This window comes from Crassostrea angulata, chromosome 4, assembly GCF_025612915.1.
Source record: "Crassostrea angulata isolate pt1a10 chromosome 4, ASM2561291v2, whole genome shotgun sequence".
In the NCBI taxonomy this organism is placed as follows: domain Eukaryota; kingdom Metazoa; phylum Mollusca; class Bivalvia; order Ostreida; family Ostreidae; genus Magallana; species Magallana angulata.
This window is the reverse complement of record NC_069114.1, coordinates 49,314,987-49,332,012: the sequence shown is the minus strand read 5'-3', so window position 1 is coordinate 49,332,012 and position 17,026 is coordinate 49,314,987. Positions and strand designations below refer to the sequence as shown.

At 35.1% G+C, this 17,026-nt stretch overlaps 3 protein-coding genes across 3 annotated transcripts; 1 reads left to right on the top strand and 2 right to left on the bottom strand.

Annotated features, from left to right (window-relative positions):
• Window positions 1-1,854: 1,854 nt before the first annotated feature.
• On the bottom strand, window positions 1,855-9,222 carry LOC128180989 (DDB1- and CUL4-associated factor 10-like). The gene is made up of 6 exons (XM_052849222.1): window positions 8,928-9,222; window positions 7,136-7,249; window positions 5,123-5,320; window positions 3,932-4,217; window positions 3,351-3,410; window positions 1,855-3,246 (listed from the first exon to the last, which is right to left on the bottom strand). The coding sequence occupies exons 1-6, from the start codon at window positions 9,128-9,130 to the stop codon at window positions 2,158-2,160; spliced, it is 1,950 nt and encodes a 649-aa protein (XP_052705182.1). The 5' UTR covers window positions 9,131-9,222; the 3' UTR covers window positions 1,855-2,157.
• Window positions 9,220-10,864, top strand: LOC128180991 (putative nuclease HARBI1). Its single transcript, XM_052849223.1, has 2 exons — window positions 9,220-9,447; window positions 9,813-10,864. Exons 1-2 carry the CDS (start codon window positions 9,332-9,334, stop codon window positions 10,846-10,848), a joined length of 1,152 nt encoding a protein of 383 aa, XP_052705183.1. The 5' UTR covers window positions 9,220-9,331; the 3' UTR covers window positions 10,849-10,864.
• Window positions 10,865-11,327: 463 nt separating this feature from the next.
• On the bottom strand, window positions 11,328-14,072 carry LOC128180992 (proteoglycan 4-like). Its single transcript, XM_052849224.1, has 5 exons — window positions 13,940-14,072; window positions 13,604-13,709; window positions 12,989-13,294; window positions 11,648-12,019; window positions 11,328-11,495 (listed from the first exon to the last, which is right to left on the bottom strand). Exons 2-5 carry the CDS (start codon window positions 13,707-13,709, stop codon window positions 11,335-11,337), a joined length of 945 nt encoding a protein of 314 aa, XP_052705184.1. The 5' UTR covers window positions 13,940-14,072; the 3' UTR covers window positions 11,328-11,334.
• Window positions 14,073-17,026: the final 2,954 nt, after the last annotated feature.

Sequence of the window (17,026 nt, the reverse complement as noted above, 5' to 3'; positions counted from 1 at the left end):
TGGTGTACCATTGTTTACACTGGATGATTATTTAGCGGAAAATATCAAACCAAGATGCAATATTTTTGCCTCGTTGATCATTTTGCACCAAAAGGATACATTCAGAAATATAATTTGTGTACAGTAAATCATTTTTTTTTCTCCTGTAAAACGTGAGTTGATCTTTGAAAAAACATGCCTAGAATGATCTAGATTACTATACTATACTATACACCCGATGATTTTAATACCGTTTGTCCAAGGACACATTTGAAAGTAAATGCTATGGTTCATGCCAAAATCAATCTATAGGGCCCTACCCCTAATTTTGTAAAGGCTCTGTTGGTTTTGGTTTGTTTTTTTTGGTAACTACGTTTGAGAGCTTTCGATATATAGCTAATCGGTTTTAGAACATCCATAAAGGGAAGTTTATTTTAAAGAGTACAGTATATTCTCCTCCTTGAAAAATATTAAGGCCGAACAGATAGCTTACACCAGAAGCAAAAAAAATTAGAAAACTTTCAATTTATAAATGTTTAGGGTGCTTTAAATACATGTAGATGAAAGTCATATTCCAACCAATGTCCCTAAACACCTACAACATGTCTACATACTAGTATACGGAAAGATATTTTATTTAGCTGTACTTCTGGCATGTTACAATGCTTAAAACGAATTGTTAACTGTGAAATTAATATGTTGCCTTCAATGCATACACAAAATCCGCCACTTTTGTGACGTCATAAAAAAGTTACCATCGCTAACAGAGCTCTAGATCGTCTGCAGAAATGTCTACCTATGGTAAATTTTATCGGCAAACATTGGTACCGCTGGCATACCAATGGTAAAAAATATTACCAGTGGTATATATTTGCCAACGGCAGTACTCTGAACGCACCCCATGTGTTCTTCATTCAAGAATAAATATATATCGTCACTATACATTTACATTTGTTGACTTGCATCAACTTCTGTGTAATTTATTTTGATGCGAAAACAATCTGTTTGGTTGTCCTGCATGTGTGAAATCGATAATATAAAAATAAAGCCCTGCTTTATTATAAAGATCTATTTAGTGAAACCTACGGAAGGAATCTTCTTTTACTATGGGATGTGTTTTATAGATTATGATGCTACGTTTCACTATCACGATTCGCGGCGGCGCGATTAAAATCGCGGAGTTAATCGTTGATCAGTCGTTGTTATCGTATCATGCAGATCTCACTTCATCTTGAGGTCTGTCGCGGCAATCGTGTTGATCGTAGAAAAACTTTTGACTCAAAAATTTTCTACGATCAACACAATAAATTTTCAGTCGAAATTAATTGTTATCATCGTGTCAGATTTCATTCCATCGTTACTATGGTTACCATAGACGTACGTGTTTTTAATATGTCTCTGTCGTTACCAAGCGCAACGTGTTGCATTTAAGCGCCATTATTATCATGCCCTATCGCAACAGAGCGCATCCGTTCGCAGTTAATGTACATCGTAAAGTACTGGTATACAGACGTATTTGCACGTACACATGCGTCCCAAATCGGGAAGTTATTGCGATGTTCGGAATGGATCGAGATCCAGTCGAGAATCTTACGCAGATATTCGAATTAGAACGTATGTTATCGTATCTAAACAAGGACTTAGATCGTCAGAGATTGTGTCACCTGAAATACGTATATATCGTGACTTTAACATATTTAAACTCAATGAATCACACAAAGACGCATTGACTCCATCTAAGTCTGAAATTACAGAGATATTCCACGATCAACTACGATTTGTCCATCGTGGTGTTCATGAAATATTCAAAACAGTTGAAACCTAGCATGAAGAGACCCGTATTCTAAATCATATTGCCATTGCCAAAACTCAGTATCATATGACAGATTTATTAATATTATTCATTCACATGTGGAAACATTCATTCATTTACAATCTAAACAAAGCACCAGGCATGTTTATCATATATATATATAATTCAATTTCATATTATGCTTCAAGATTACACAACAAAAACTTACCATCAATGTGCGCATGTCCAATATTTTTAATGCATGTCGCAAGCACACCGTTAGGATCATTACTACAGTGTGAAGTCATTAACAAAAGCTTTCAGAAAAAGACTCATAAGTCATTAAATAACAAACCAAATAAAAGAGTACGCTGAGATTTCTGGAATCAGAGAACAGGCTGGTGAAACATGACCTTGCCACTCAGACAGCCCGACACAAACATGCAGTGTCTGGGTGAGAACTTGCAGGTGACCACGATGTTACTGTGGGAGAGACAGTTAGCTACTTCATACAGTCTAACTGGCTGACTGGGCACCACGTCACAAAGCTCGCTACACAGCGGGTCAAATCCCAACAGACGCACGCCAAATCCAAACGGTGAACAGATCAAGCGGCCGTCTGAACTGAAGCACAGCTCCTTGATGAACCCCCTAGCCACATTAGGTTCCTCCGTGTAATACATGAGTCTGTCCGTTGTCCGTGCAGTGGGGCTCTCGTAGGCACTGCCCAGTCTTACCCTATGATTGACATCGATAATGCCCCTCGTCACGTCGTACCTGACGATCAATGCCACAAGATCCTGGTAGCGGGGTCTGTCAGAGGGATTATCCTCGCTCCGCTGCACCTCTGGAGCCACAAACTCACCATCACTGTCATCAGCACTGGACTCAGAACTCAACTCATCTTGGAGAAGAGACTCAATCTCACGGTCGCTTGGGTGGTTCAGCCCCCACTCCTGGTGGGTGTCTGAGTCTACAGAGCTCGGGGGGGAAGTTTCAGATGAGGTCAATAGGTTCCTCCACCCACCCTGAGAAGTGGACGGCCCCGCTTGAGTTGTGATGTGGATTGTGACAGAAGACTGGAAATCGTCTGATCCGCTTGAGGGGTTGGAATTGATCACTAACGCAGACTGCCCGCTTCTAGCGGTCTGTGGAGAGTTGTCCGATACCTGCCGTCCTTCCACACTGAAGGTCGGTGGATTGATCACTATAGAGGGGGCACTGACTGTGCCCATTGCACTGTCATCAGAGAAGCTGCGGTTGATGATGATGGAGCGAGGCGTCTGGGTCCTGATGGACGCCCCTGGGGAGGTTGAGGTGCAGGGTGAGGTGGTAACTAGCGTGGTGGGGGCAGTTGAGGCTGAGGCAGGAGTGTAGGTGGACGAGGACTGGCTACAGGAAGTGTGGGGCATCACAGAAAACTCCTGGGATTCCCGTCTCCTGATTGGCTCCTGGAGGTCATGAATGCAGGTCCACTGAAAATAATGGACTTGCTCTATAAACTGTGCACATTTTAATAAATAATTTCTATTTTTGTAATTTACAATATTGTTAATTTTCTACAACTGATTTTGTTTACCTCTGATTTCTTGTCCCTGCTGACATTTCTAGACATCACACACCAGCCTTGTGGATGGATCTACAAAAAAAACAACACCATGAATTATCCAGAACAAACACTTGACCCACAAGATTTCATCAGTTCTGGTCAATTCACATTTACGTCATTTCCCTACGTTATATTTAGTTTGCACACAGAGCTGGTACTTAAATATGCAATCATTGATTTATCTGATGTGTTACAGTAGAAATACATGTACCATGTACTATAATTCTCCCACAGTGAACATTACGTTAACAGTAAAGGTTAAAATGACAATGTGCAGAAATGCCATGATTCAGTTCCAGAAATAGTTATTATAACAATGTGTAGAAAAGCCATAATTAAGTCCTAGTAAAAGTTATTATGACAATGTGTAGAAATGCTATGACTTTGTCCCAGTAATACATGTAGTTATTATGACAGTGTGTAGAAATGCTATGACTTTGTCCCAGTAATACATGTAGTTATTATGACAGTGTGTAGAAATGCTATGACTTTGTCCCAGTACAGATTGATATATGCAATGATTCCGTCCCAGTAAAGGATAAGCTGACAACCTGCAGGGAGGCGATGTCGCTGGCATTGTCCCCTGACGGCCACTCCCGTATCAACTCCACTCGGTTCCGGCGCTGATTTCTCTGGAAAGGGAACGAAGATGGAGATCCATAGGGAGGAAAATTTTTCAGGTCATCTGCCAGGGTCAGTAGGTCAAGGTCGTGAATAACTATGATGTAACCATTCTGGGTGGAGACAACAAGCTTGGAGGAGTCAGGAGACAGCTTGGATCTCATCAACAGTTTGTAGGTGAAGACCTTGGTGCCCTTTGTCTCAGTATCTGTGTACCTGCACAAAAATGTTAATGGACAATTAAATACAGCTGTCTTAACAAGAGCTTGGACTTTGGGCAGTGTGTCACAAACTCCAATTTGATGAAGACAGGATCTATTTATAGTAAACTGTATGGTCATTGCCTAATAGATATGAATACATTGAACGCAATGACACTTGTCCGGCTTTATCCAGGGCTGTGTATTAAAGTTGAAACAGAGTCAATTTAACACAACAGAACAGATCTTGGAAAATATTTCCCCAATTTTAACTGTCTATGAATATTACTGAGCTTATAAAAGATGAAAGGAGGTCAATAATTAAAATCTTGTTTCGATACTCAAACTAGATAGTAACATCCCAACTAAAGCTCTTGCTAAAACAGCTATAGCTTAAGCCATTAGAGCAAATAAGGTTAGAGGTTATACTTTGTCTATATGGTGCTAAGGCTAAAGCAGAATAGAGTCACTGACTCCCACCCTGGTTGGGACATCAGTCCATTGCATGATAGGGACAATGCAGGCAAACAGTAGCAATGTGGTACTACAAAAATGCTAACAAGGGCCAAAAATTTAATATGATACAAATTTCATTTTATATTGAAAACTGATATGCACCCAAAAAAGAAAATTCAGGAAATATATTTCCTTGTCAACAAGGTAAAAGCAATTCAGCACTATTTTTTTTTTATCTTCCAACACTTGTATACCATCCTTCATCTTTTTGCAACAGACTATAGGAAATTTGTTCTAAAGAATCCCACATTTTGTGTGAATAATTTACTCTTACACAGGTTGTAGGTTTGTTTGTATACAGGTATTTGCATCAACAGGACCGGCCAGGGAAGTTATGTTACCCCTAACAAACTACTTCTTAATGAGCTTGAGATGAATTGGCACAGGCAGCATCTTTTTCTTTACCTATTAATATCCCAGGTGAAAATGTTGCCATCAAAACCTGAGGTGAGAAGGAGGCCAGTGTTGCGGTCATACTCAATGTTCTTGACCCAGTTTGTGTGACCTTTAAGCTCATGCAGTTTATGTTTCAAGAACCGGACATCCCAGAGTGCAACAGTCGAGTCATCTGAACAAGTAGCAAATAATCTAGAGTCCAGAAACCTACAAACACAAACAATTTTTTGTTTATACGTTATCTTTTAAAAACAGAATAAACATAATGAATGTAATGTGTGTTCATTTCATTGAAGCCAATTTCTGTAAATTGTCAATTTCATACACATATAAAGGTAAGTATGGATTTAATTTTGTTGATTCAGTTGAACATTTTATGAATAAAGAATGCATTTTAAATGCATTGAATATGAATGGGTGAAAATCCACAAAAATTGAGCCACCATGATTTCTAATGATTCAAAAGCATGTAGAATGCATATTTTTCTGTATATCTGATAGTGTTACAGTAAATTACATACCGGTAATTATATAAAACTTCATCTGAATAAAGCATGTATGGTCTTCCTACTGTATAGAGGAAAATATATGCCCCTGTTTTATTTCCACCCTCTACTTCCTCATTGTCAGTGGGCAAATCTAAGATGGCAAATTCCAAATTTCCAAGATCTCATAGTATCCTTCTTTAATAACAACTGTGTCTGGGCTAATTTAAGATGGGGCGAAACTGTTTGCAAGTACAGTGGTTACAACGTTATTGTTGACAAGCTTATTGTGTTGAATAGTTTGTGTAACGTGGTTGATCATTCGAGTAACGTGCGGGATCGTGCGTGTATCAGGAAAATTAGTTTGCGTTTTTTAACCGTGCGTAATCGTGCGTTTTTTTTCTTTTTGTAACTTCTTTTACGGAATGCCAGGGTTTATTCTAAAGACAACGACAAGTAGTTTTTATTTAAACAATGCAACAGTGTGAATTGAAAACTTTTTTTTTAGAAGAACATTGACAAATGTCAACATTTATGTAATATGTGATTGCTGATCCTTTGAAACTATTCTCTCTGTCGTCATTAAATACATTTAGTCAGTATTTCAACAACTCATTCAATCCTTTGTTTTAGGAACTAGAATTAGTTTTGCATACTTTTGTAACCAGCATATATCAAGCAGCTATTGTATCTTGACACATTATTTTGATCATATTAGCAGGAGAGACACATTGAATGCAAGCGGTCAAGCTCACCTATTCCTCGTTTAAAACTAAACAATTATCCCAGAAGTTTTCTTTCAAATGAGATACGCATTCATCTCTGGTACATTGTATACACATTCGGAAGAAATTCAATGTATTTAGACGCTTTAAAATTTAGAATAGATAAAATTAAATCAATTTTGTTTTGTAAATTATAAAAGTATGGGATGTGTAAAATCGAAATTCAGGTAACAAATTTACCTGTATCTCGCATAAATAAATTGTGGGTAAGGGAATCGGATTACATAAATATCAACTTGTAATATAAATAATTTTGTGTAGTTTATGCATTATCTTAATTTCTTTTATTCTTAGTTTTCTATATGATAGAAGTAAATATTCATTATGGAGTCAAAAAAATAATCTGTTTGAATTCTATATAATAATGTTTGCTCGTAAACAAAAAACCAAGGCATGGCTAATTTATATGCTGCTTTTCAACAAAACACAAGTATATTGTGGTACAAATTAAAGCAATATGTTTCCTTAATTCTAATCTTAAAAATTGATTTTGATTTTGGGTGTTTAATGGTGTAGAATCATTTGTTTGCGTGTTTTATCGCTATTGTTCGTGTATCGTGAAAATTCAGTAATTTAGTGATCGTCTGTGTATTGTTTGTGATCGTTCGTGTATCATGCGTGATCGTTCGTGTATCAGAATCGTGCGTGTCGTTTGTAAACAGTAACGTTGCTACCACTGTATAAAAGGGCAAAAATTACATGGGGTGAAAATAACCCTGTATACAGTAATTCTAAAATACAGATATCCTTACTTAACAATGTTGACACAGTCAGTGTGTGCTTTGCTTTTTTCTCCGATCAGACGGCCATTGAAGGGATCAAACAACAAGATGCTCTGTCCTTCACAAGCTGCTGCCAACAAAGATCTACCAAATACAAAACAGTCAAAACAAACCCATTGTCATCTCTTTCATGCAAACAAGGAAAATTTGAGGTTTTTTTTTAATTCAACACTCATCAAAAATTTTTAGGAGCCAGAAACTGTTACATATTCCATTTTGGACTTAACAAACTTGACAAGCATTTAAATTAATGTTGAAATTAGAAAAACTGAGTTTCATCCCTCTGATATTAGAAATGTGTATTTTTTCTTACAAAAATTAAAGCTTAAAAGTGTATACGTACATGTACCAAAGATTATCATTTTTTAAAATACATCATGTATATTGGTGTGAATTAAAATTAAAATTGGATTATCAATAAGGCATAGTAGTTTTAAAGGACTAAGTGCGGTTTTATGCAATTTTTGCCCCCCAAAATCAAAGTTTTAGAAAGAGCTTGAAAATAAGGTGAAAGATAGTTAAAATCATATTGGAAATAAAGGTGTAAAAGGTTATCACCACAGTGACATCATAATGTAGAAATGACGTCATGAATATTGCATTATTTTGATAAATTGATGTTTTGTAGCAAAATATGGGTGTTTTCCGATGGTTTTTCGACTGGGAAACATCGAGCGCAGGCTTGCTCAAGTACCATATTTTAGTATAATGTGTATAACTATCTGAAGAAAAACATATGTTAAAATCGCACTTGAGCAGACCTGCGCTCTATACTTCCGAATGCAAAATATAGAGCAAAAATGAGAATATTTTCATTTGTTTGCAAATTTGCGGGAATTGGGCCATTTAGGTGACGTCATAGATACACAGCGAAAGAGCAATGATGACTAAAATCATTATTATAGTTATAGGCATCCTCTATACAATAATTTGTGAAGATTTTATTTTTATAGGATACTATTTAAAAATTGGTTAAAATCGGGGGCAGATATTTGACTATACCGCACATAGTCCTTTCAATTCTGATTAAAAATAATTAGTGTCCTAGACATCAGTGAACTGTGGAGACTTTTATCATTTTCTTTACATTCCAAATATGAGTACCATAATAACCTTGACATTAAAATACGACTTTTAACTGATAAAGAGAAAGCACGGCATAGAAATTGACGAAGATTCCAGACCAAGTTACATGTACATTATACATGCTGTATAATTAACTTCTTGAATAAATTAGCATGATAGTAATGATGGTAAACAACTTTTTCTGAAACTGTACCTTTACGGAGATTAATCCCTCAGTATATCCAAAACTTCTTGGGGATCAATCATACAAACTGTAGGCTTACAGGAAAATTTTGCTTACCAAAAGTTGTTTCAGTTCATATACATTAATGATTTAATGCCGATTTATCAATTATAAAAAAAATTAACCAATCAAAAATTGTCAATTTTTGCACTCTTAATTTATATTTCATTTGGGATAATATCCCAAATAGGCTATATAGTTGATTTGGGCGATTGTCTTAACCTGTAAAACCCAAACAGGCATTTGTTTATTATCCTTCGGCACAAAAAAACCCCGTTACATGAGAGAGAGAGAGAGAGAGAGAGAGAGAGAGAGACAGAATAAGTTTTATGTAGTCCTCCTGCAGTATAGTACATGTAATTCGTATGTACATAGCTGTATACAGGTATAAGCGCTTATTCATCTGTTCATGTTCTTTACTCACCCCATAAAATAATGACTGAATAATCTTACCCATCAGGAGAGAAGTCAAAGTTAAATATTCCACCGTGGTGTGTAGAATCCACAGTCTTCTGCGGGTCCCATTTATGGACAGCTTTCAATGAGGAATATAGCCCTCCACGGAAACTTCTGGCTTCAAAGCTGGAAAATTTGTGTCCAAGTTCTCTCTTCTTCAGCCAGAATAAAGGAGAAAACTTGGCATCTTTACACGTCATACTATCCTGTTTACATTTGTGTTTCTGGGATTATCGTCTATGTGAAAAAAAGATGAGGATAACATTAAACATCATGTGAGGCAAATGGTTAACAGAGGGCGCACTTGTTTCAGACATCCGGGCGACGAGCCGGTTCACTTTTATCACATGATCACATTGATGCGGCAAGATTTCTGAAACGAGTAAAATTTCAGCCGGAAAATGGCTGCCATTGTAGTAGGAGCGATAGGCCTACACATTATAAATGATGTTCTCGAAAGTGATGAGGAAGACGACGATTTGGAAGATATTTTTGCCATTTCAGGAGCAAGTTTAATGTACGCAAGATTAATGTAATCACTAAAATTCCAGTTTTAGACATAATATGAACGATAGGATCTGTTTATTTATGCTTAAAGCGAACTAAAAGATTGAAAAATCAGCTTGAAATGATTATTTACTGCTATATTGAATTTATGTTAACAAAAACAATAAGCCTTGTTTACATACATGTAACAGATTTTTTAGCTTTGTATATTGTTTATAACTCTACGACTGACTCTCAAATTTCATTTTCTCATTAGAAATGCATTCCTAAAGTATCGTATTATGGAGGAGGGGCATTCGATCCACTCCATCTTGCAATTCTTATTCTAATTTTAATAAAACTATTATATTTAATTTTTTTATTTTTTTTTTTCAGTGTAAGAGATGACAGAATAAAGTCTCAGAGATACTATGAGACAACAATTAGAAACTACCTGCCAGACTCTTTTAAACGGTTTTTTAAAGTAAATAGAGAAACTCTTGAACTTTTATGTGAAAATCTTGCTCTTCATCCAACATTAAGTACACGTATTGTTTCTGGTGGAAGACCCCAAATTCTGTTGGAGAAAAAAATTCTAATGACCTTAAGGTACCTGGCATCTCAAGAAACTATTTGCGAACTAAGTGACCGCTTTGGTGTAAGTGAACACTGTTTTCTTAAGAGCAAAAAGCAGGTTATAATGGCTGTGATTGATACTTTTTTCAACAAATGTATAAAATGGCCAGATGTAGCAGATTTTCCCAACATTGCAAGAGAATTTGATGAAATGGGGGCATATAATTTTCCAGGTGTGATTGGAGCCATCGATGGTTGCCATATACCAATCGAAGCACCATTACAGAATGCCAGTTCTTATTATAACAGAAAAAAGTTCCATTCCATCATACTTCAGGGTGTTTGTAAAAATGATCTTCTGTTTACAGATATTAATGTTGGTTGGCCTGGAAGGGTACATGATGCTAAAGTACTAAGAAATTCTAATCTCTGGGAAGCTGGATTCGAAAAATGTGCACATGGACGCTACCATATTTTAGGAGATGCAGCATACCCCCTCAAACAGTGGCTTCTTACGCCTTACCGCGATAATGGCCATTTGAACCAACAACAACGACGCTACAACTTGCAGTTGTCCTCTAAAAGACAAGTTATCGAACGTGCATTTGCATTACTAAAAGGACGCTTTAGAAGACTCAAGTATCTCAATATTAAAAAAGAAATGGATATGTGTCAAACTGTAGTTTGTACATGCATACTTCACAATATATGTATTTTACAGAATGACAGATTGGATGACATTATCAATGTAGATTCTGATGATGAAGATGGTCAAGGGCATGTAAATGTTTATCCATGGCTTCAGAATGATGCCCAGGGAACCCTTAAAAGAATACAAATTACAAACAGAATGTAGATACTGTACCTTGTGCAAAAGATCATGACTACCTTGATTATATACATTGTATACAACTCTTTTTTACGTGTATATAAAATCTTCAGAAGCTACTTCATTGTTTTTTAATCATTTATTGTATTTTACCAACATAAACAAAGTTGTCAACATAAATAAAAAATAATTTTCAACAAAAAAAAAGAAATAAAATAATCAACATAAACAAAAGTAATCGATTTCATATTGTTCTGATATGGTTATCATGAAGATTAACTATGAAAAATTGACGTAGATGTATGCAACATACTGCTTCTAACAAGTACACAAATGACCTACAAGTGGGATGGCAGTCATCATAAAAAGCATAAAAAACAGTACTTATTTTAAACTGGAACCATTATAATAAGACTTAGCTTATTACATTGTTTAACCATAAGGCAAGAAAGTACATGTATAAAGTTTTCTACTGTCTGTAGTACATTAACTTAAATTATTGACCCTGTAAAATTATTTTTTTGCCAACTCTTTCAGGACTTCTATGAGGGAGTTTGCAGTGGCAAGTTTTTCCTGATGTCTTTGTTCTGCTTTTTCTTCTCGTTTTTCCATCAGGTCTTTTAACATGACTTGCAAAATCTCTGCAGATCTTTTCGGATGGACTCTCTTTTTCACTAAATAGAAATGAATAATTACATTAAATTTTTCAGTATATGATATGATAGAAAGGCAATTTCATCTGTTCAATATTTCACATTGAGTATGGGAGAACTACATGATACTGTATGTTTTTACTAAAGATGGTATAGAATATCTGGAAATTTACCTGGTAGAGGCTCTGTTTCTTCAGAAGATGAATCATCAGCAGCTGGCCTTTTTTTTGAGGTTCCAGTTCCAGATTCTAGAACTGCTTTTGGTTTCATATCCGGTATTTTCTCAAAAACATCGAAATCCTCATCATCTTCATCCGAAGCTGGTGATTCACCAGAAGTGTTGTTTTTTTTCTTCTGACGTTCATATTTTGATTTAAGACCCTTTATTTTTAGTCTGCATTTTTCTGCTGAAAAACTGTACCCTCCGACTCTATTGACCTCAGACGCCACCTTCTGCCACTTGTTCTTGAGAGGTTTTGAAGTCCTTTCTATATCATGAAATGACTTTTTCAACAGCTTTATGCTTTGCACATCCCACTTTTCATCTAAAAATATTAAGGAAAATATGTTTCGGAATGCACTTGAAAACATTTGATAATTACTGGTAGTCATTAGTCTTCATACATGTACAGGTATTATTAAATCAGCCAAAAATGTAGATTCCAACTGACACTGGGTACATAAATTTTAAGATTTTTAGTTTGAATGTAAGACAGCAGTCTATAGAATATAACATGATCTTGTATAAAAAAAAAAACCCAGCAGTTAAGGTATCTCACTACACCTAGACTTATACTTTTTAAGACACTTCATCGTCACAAGATGGCGATTTAAATGTTTTGTTAAACTGTTTTTATCGTTCGACTGGGTTGTATATCGTCATAGCCCAGTGGTTGAAGTATTGGGCTTTTAAACCGCAGATCATGAGTTCAAATCTACCTGGAGCTTTTGTTAATGTTTACTGAATTAAATTTTTGAAAATGTAATTTTTCATCCAAAATAGCACATTTTTTGCCTATTTGACTTTAATAATACTTCTTATTCACTATGATATCTATAACACAATCAAGTAATTTTTTGCTGTTTTGAGAAAATATTTCAAGGTGTAGTGAGCCAACTTAAGGTTCTTCACTACACCTTCAAATAGTTTCTCAAATCAGCACAAAATTACTTGATTATGATAGAGAGCATGATGGATAAGAAGTATATATGTCAAATAGGCGAAAAATATTGCAAATTTGGATAAAAAATTATATTTTCAAAAATTTCATTCAGTAAACATGACAAAAGCCCCAGGCGGATTCGAACTCATGATCTGCGGTTCACAAGCCTGATACTTTAACCACTGAGCTATGACGATATACATCTAAATCGATTGATACAAACAGTTTAAAAAAACATTTAAATCGCCATCTTGTGACATAGTGTCTTAAAAAGTATAAGTCTATGTGTATTGAAGTACCTTAAACCAAGATTTAATTTATTTCTTTATACATGAATAAGATTGCACATACTTGTATCTTCATCCTGTGCTGAAGGACCAGGCAATGATGGTGTTTGGGGACCAGGCAATGATGGTTTTGAAGGACCAGGCAATGATGGTGTTGAAGGACCAGGCAATGATGGTGTTTGGGGACCAGGCAATGATGGTTTTGAAGGACCAGGCAATGATGGTTTTGAAGGACCAGGCAATGATGGTGTTGAAGGACCAGGCAATGGTGGTGTTGAAGGACTAGGCAACATTGATGTCTCTCCAGTAGATGGAGGTGTGGATGGAGACAACATCAGTTCATTTACAATTATTTCTTTCACCTTTGAATCTGTTGAAAAAGAAAGTCTATACAGCCCCATAAATGAAGATAAGATGGAAAAAGATTATTCACCATCTGGGTGACTTCATTTTCCTTAACTGCAAATTTATATGAACATGCATCCAGTTACCGGTAATATATATATATATATATATATATATATATATATATATATATATGTTGCAATTTTATTCAAAATTCAAAAGATAAATATGAACAAAAGATTCTGAAGTTGGATATCAGTAGCTATATCAGCTTATATGCATTCTTGTTATAATATAAAGATGTCAAAGAAACATAACATCCACATTATATTACCTATTTCCTTGGACATCAGCATGTCTGCAACTTCTTGGGTACAGGGAATTTTAGTAGTGACACCATTTCTTGTCACAGAGACAGATACAAGTTTCCTTGTAGACATCTAAAATAATATGTACATTTTTTATGTGTCTTTGATACCATGTATCACTATTGAACAAATTAGATTGGAATTAACTAATCATTTAGGATAAATTAACAATCTTTAAATTATTTCTTTTTAGAACAAAATACTGTTGTTCTCTAAATTTTATAACGTTATATTGCCTCAAAACAAATTTTTATTCTACTAAAGTGAAAAGTAAATTAATATTTGCTGTTCAATTAAGATACCTTAGTTTTTTGCACAAGCACACTTCTCACACAGTGTTCCTGAGAGTTCCTTCGTGAGGAAAAGTTCTATTTCGTATTCAGCACAATTTGCATGGAAACAAGAGCTACACAAAGGACAACGCAGGTAGACCCTGAAACACAAATATCCCAAAGTTTACCATACTCTAGGCTGTTCATAGTCAATAATAAATATTTGCACATCATCACCCAATGAGATTCAACGGTAGGATAAATTGTTAACTTTAATAATTTAATAACCTTGTATCTAATTTACATAATTATTGTTTTCCTTAATTTTTGAAAATATTATATTAATTATTTTCACCTATAATCTCCGTCTATATAAATTTCTGTTGCTTTCGAGATTTCTTGCGATTCCAATGAAGCTAAGGAGTGGACTGGAGCTCTTTGTTGACAGATATAGCACCTCCAACGATTTAATCGTGTTTCAACATCCATCTATCAAAATGTAAAGGCGAAAATTATTTATAATATTACAAGAAAACATTTCATTAATTAATTGCACTCAAAGTTTTCTTTTCTTGCATTATTTGTTCATAAAATACACAGACTGAGATGTAGCTTCCACAAAAATAGAGAGAAAAGCAACGTTAATAGTTTAAACGTAAACAAAAAATGCCCGAAAAGATTACCCGTTGTATCACAACTAATCAGCTGTTAATGTTAATAAAATAAAACTATTTTAGTCAATTATAAAACGGATATTGTACGTGCAAGAAGACGTTTACCTCAGTTTTCCGCCATGTTGTTTTCCATGTGCCCGCTCGATTTTTTTCGGGCAATCCGGGCTACTTTCTGATCGCCCGGCGGCTTAGAAATATTTGAAACAAGTAACTTACCCGCTTCCGGAAGTATCATCCGGCTTGACCCGGCTAATGAAACAAGTGCGCCTAGAGGAAAATGTCGTTGCAACAACTTTTCTATCTCCTTTATAGAAAAACTGTTGTAAAGGGGGATAACCTGAAAATCTGTCTCGATTATTTCAGCATTTGAAAAAAGGAGAAACGGGGAAGTAATAATATTACTACTCATCACTTATAATTTTCAGGTTATTCGATGAGGTTGTGGAGGAGTAGCAATATGGAAACAAATTGTACCCCTCCCGAGCGGCAAACATAATTATCCCTGAACCCCCCCCCCCCAATGTAATTTTTTCTGGATCCGCGCTGACCACTATATAAAAATTCTGAGGCGTCGGAAGGTACTTTATATTTACGGTGGTGAGTAGATGGAAGGGGGGTTGGGGGTTGGCTGGGTGAACGAAAGATACACAGGCTAGTAGCATGGGGGGGGGGGGGGGGCAGGAGGGCCCCCCCCCACTTTTATGGGATCGTGTAAAAATTTGCATTGAAAATAAGGAAATAATCAGTGAAATTGAAGTTTAAAATATACTACCCCCCCCCCCCCCCCCCAGCACGGTTTAGGATTTTCAGCATTTTGGAAAGTAACCTTTTTTTCCCCTTTTTTTTTTTTTGCTTGTCAAGATTTTTTCGGGATGAGTCTGTCCCCCCCCCCCCCCCACACTTTCAAAAACGATGCTACATGCCTGATACATATATGTCCAATGATTCTTATACATGTATTTAAAAATCATGATATTGTCACTTATTAGATGGCACTATTCATACAAGAAACAAAGCAATGTTGTTTATTTACGTTTGACGACAGCTGATCAAATTTAATCCCATGCTGACTACTTTTTAAAAAAAATAATATTCGTTTGCCTAAAAGTTGGAATTTTAATTTTTTTTTTTTTTTTTACAGCGTGGCACTAATACGCTTAGAACTGTGCAATGCATTCCAAATACAATGTACCCTGTAACAAATTCCACTCTATGGTTTGGAAGAGTTCAACATAAATGGTCCATTTTTTTTACTACCTAAATGTTTTAAAAACTGCATAGACCTATGTTATTTTCCCTAAAAGTATAAGGTGTATTGCCTTCTTTCTCGTTTTAAGTTCATAATTTTTCCATGTAACGGAATTTTTTTATCGTAACCTTTACTAAAAAAAAAAAATCAAAACTCAAGGTATGAATTCAGTAAAAAAAATTACCCTCATATATAGATTATCTCCCAACCAAATACTTTTTGTTTTTAGACTTCAGTTTTTCTATATTCCAGACATATCTGCACATGAACTAATTGTAGTGTAAATGATGTGACTTCTGCAGAGTTGCAGAGTGTGGCAAAGTTAGACATAACTTTCAATCACGTAGCATCAGGGAGGGTCCGGCCCCTGATAAACCTGATAAGCTAACAGGGGCATTTCAACTAAGAAATCTTGGAAATTTTTCATACTTTTAAATGAACATCGTATGAACCCTGAGGTGTTTATAAATATCGAGTTACTAAGCAAAATGTGAATCGAGAATATCTTGGAACAGAGTTTAATCAAAAATTAACAAAACTGATATTTGTGTATATATATATATATATATATATATATATATATATATATATATATATATATATATATATATATATATATATATATATATATATATATATATATATATATATATATATATATATATATATATATATATATATATATATATATATACTTATTTCCTTGATATTTTATTGAAATTGACAAGTTAAAACAAGATTTTATATTATGTTTACCAAGTATTTAGGTTCTGACACACCCTATCAAACATAGATCATTAAAAGAATTCATAATTACATAAACCTTAAAGCTGCTTGGTCCGATTTTATATCAAATTTTATGCACGCTTTAAAACGACTGCTATGCTTAGTATATTTATAATAATAGACATTGCAGTAGTTTTACCCGTCAATTATGCCAAATTTCAATGAAGAAAAAAAAGAACAAGATTTGATAACAAAAACAAACGACATTAAAAGGTACCGCGTTATTTCGCCTCATGATAAATTTCGCCACTGGCGACGAGACGGGTATGGTTGTATTACGAATTTGACATCGCTTTAAATAAAGTCGAAATGATCAGACAAATTACAAATCAACATGTGTACGTTTTGTTCGCTAATATTTCTAAAGTCTGCTTTCTTTACAATCGATGCATACATATAGCAAGCGGG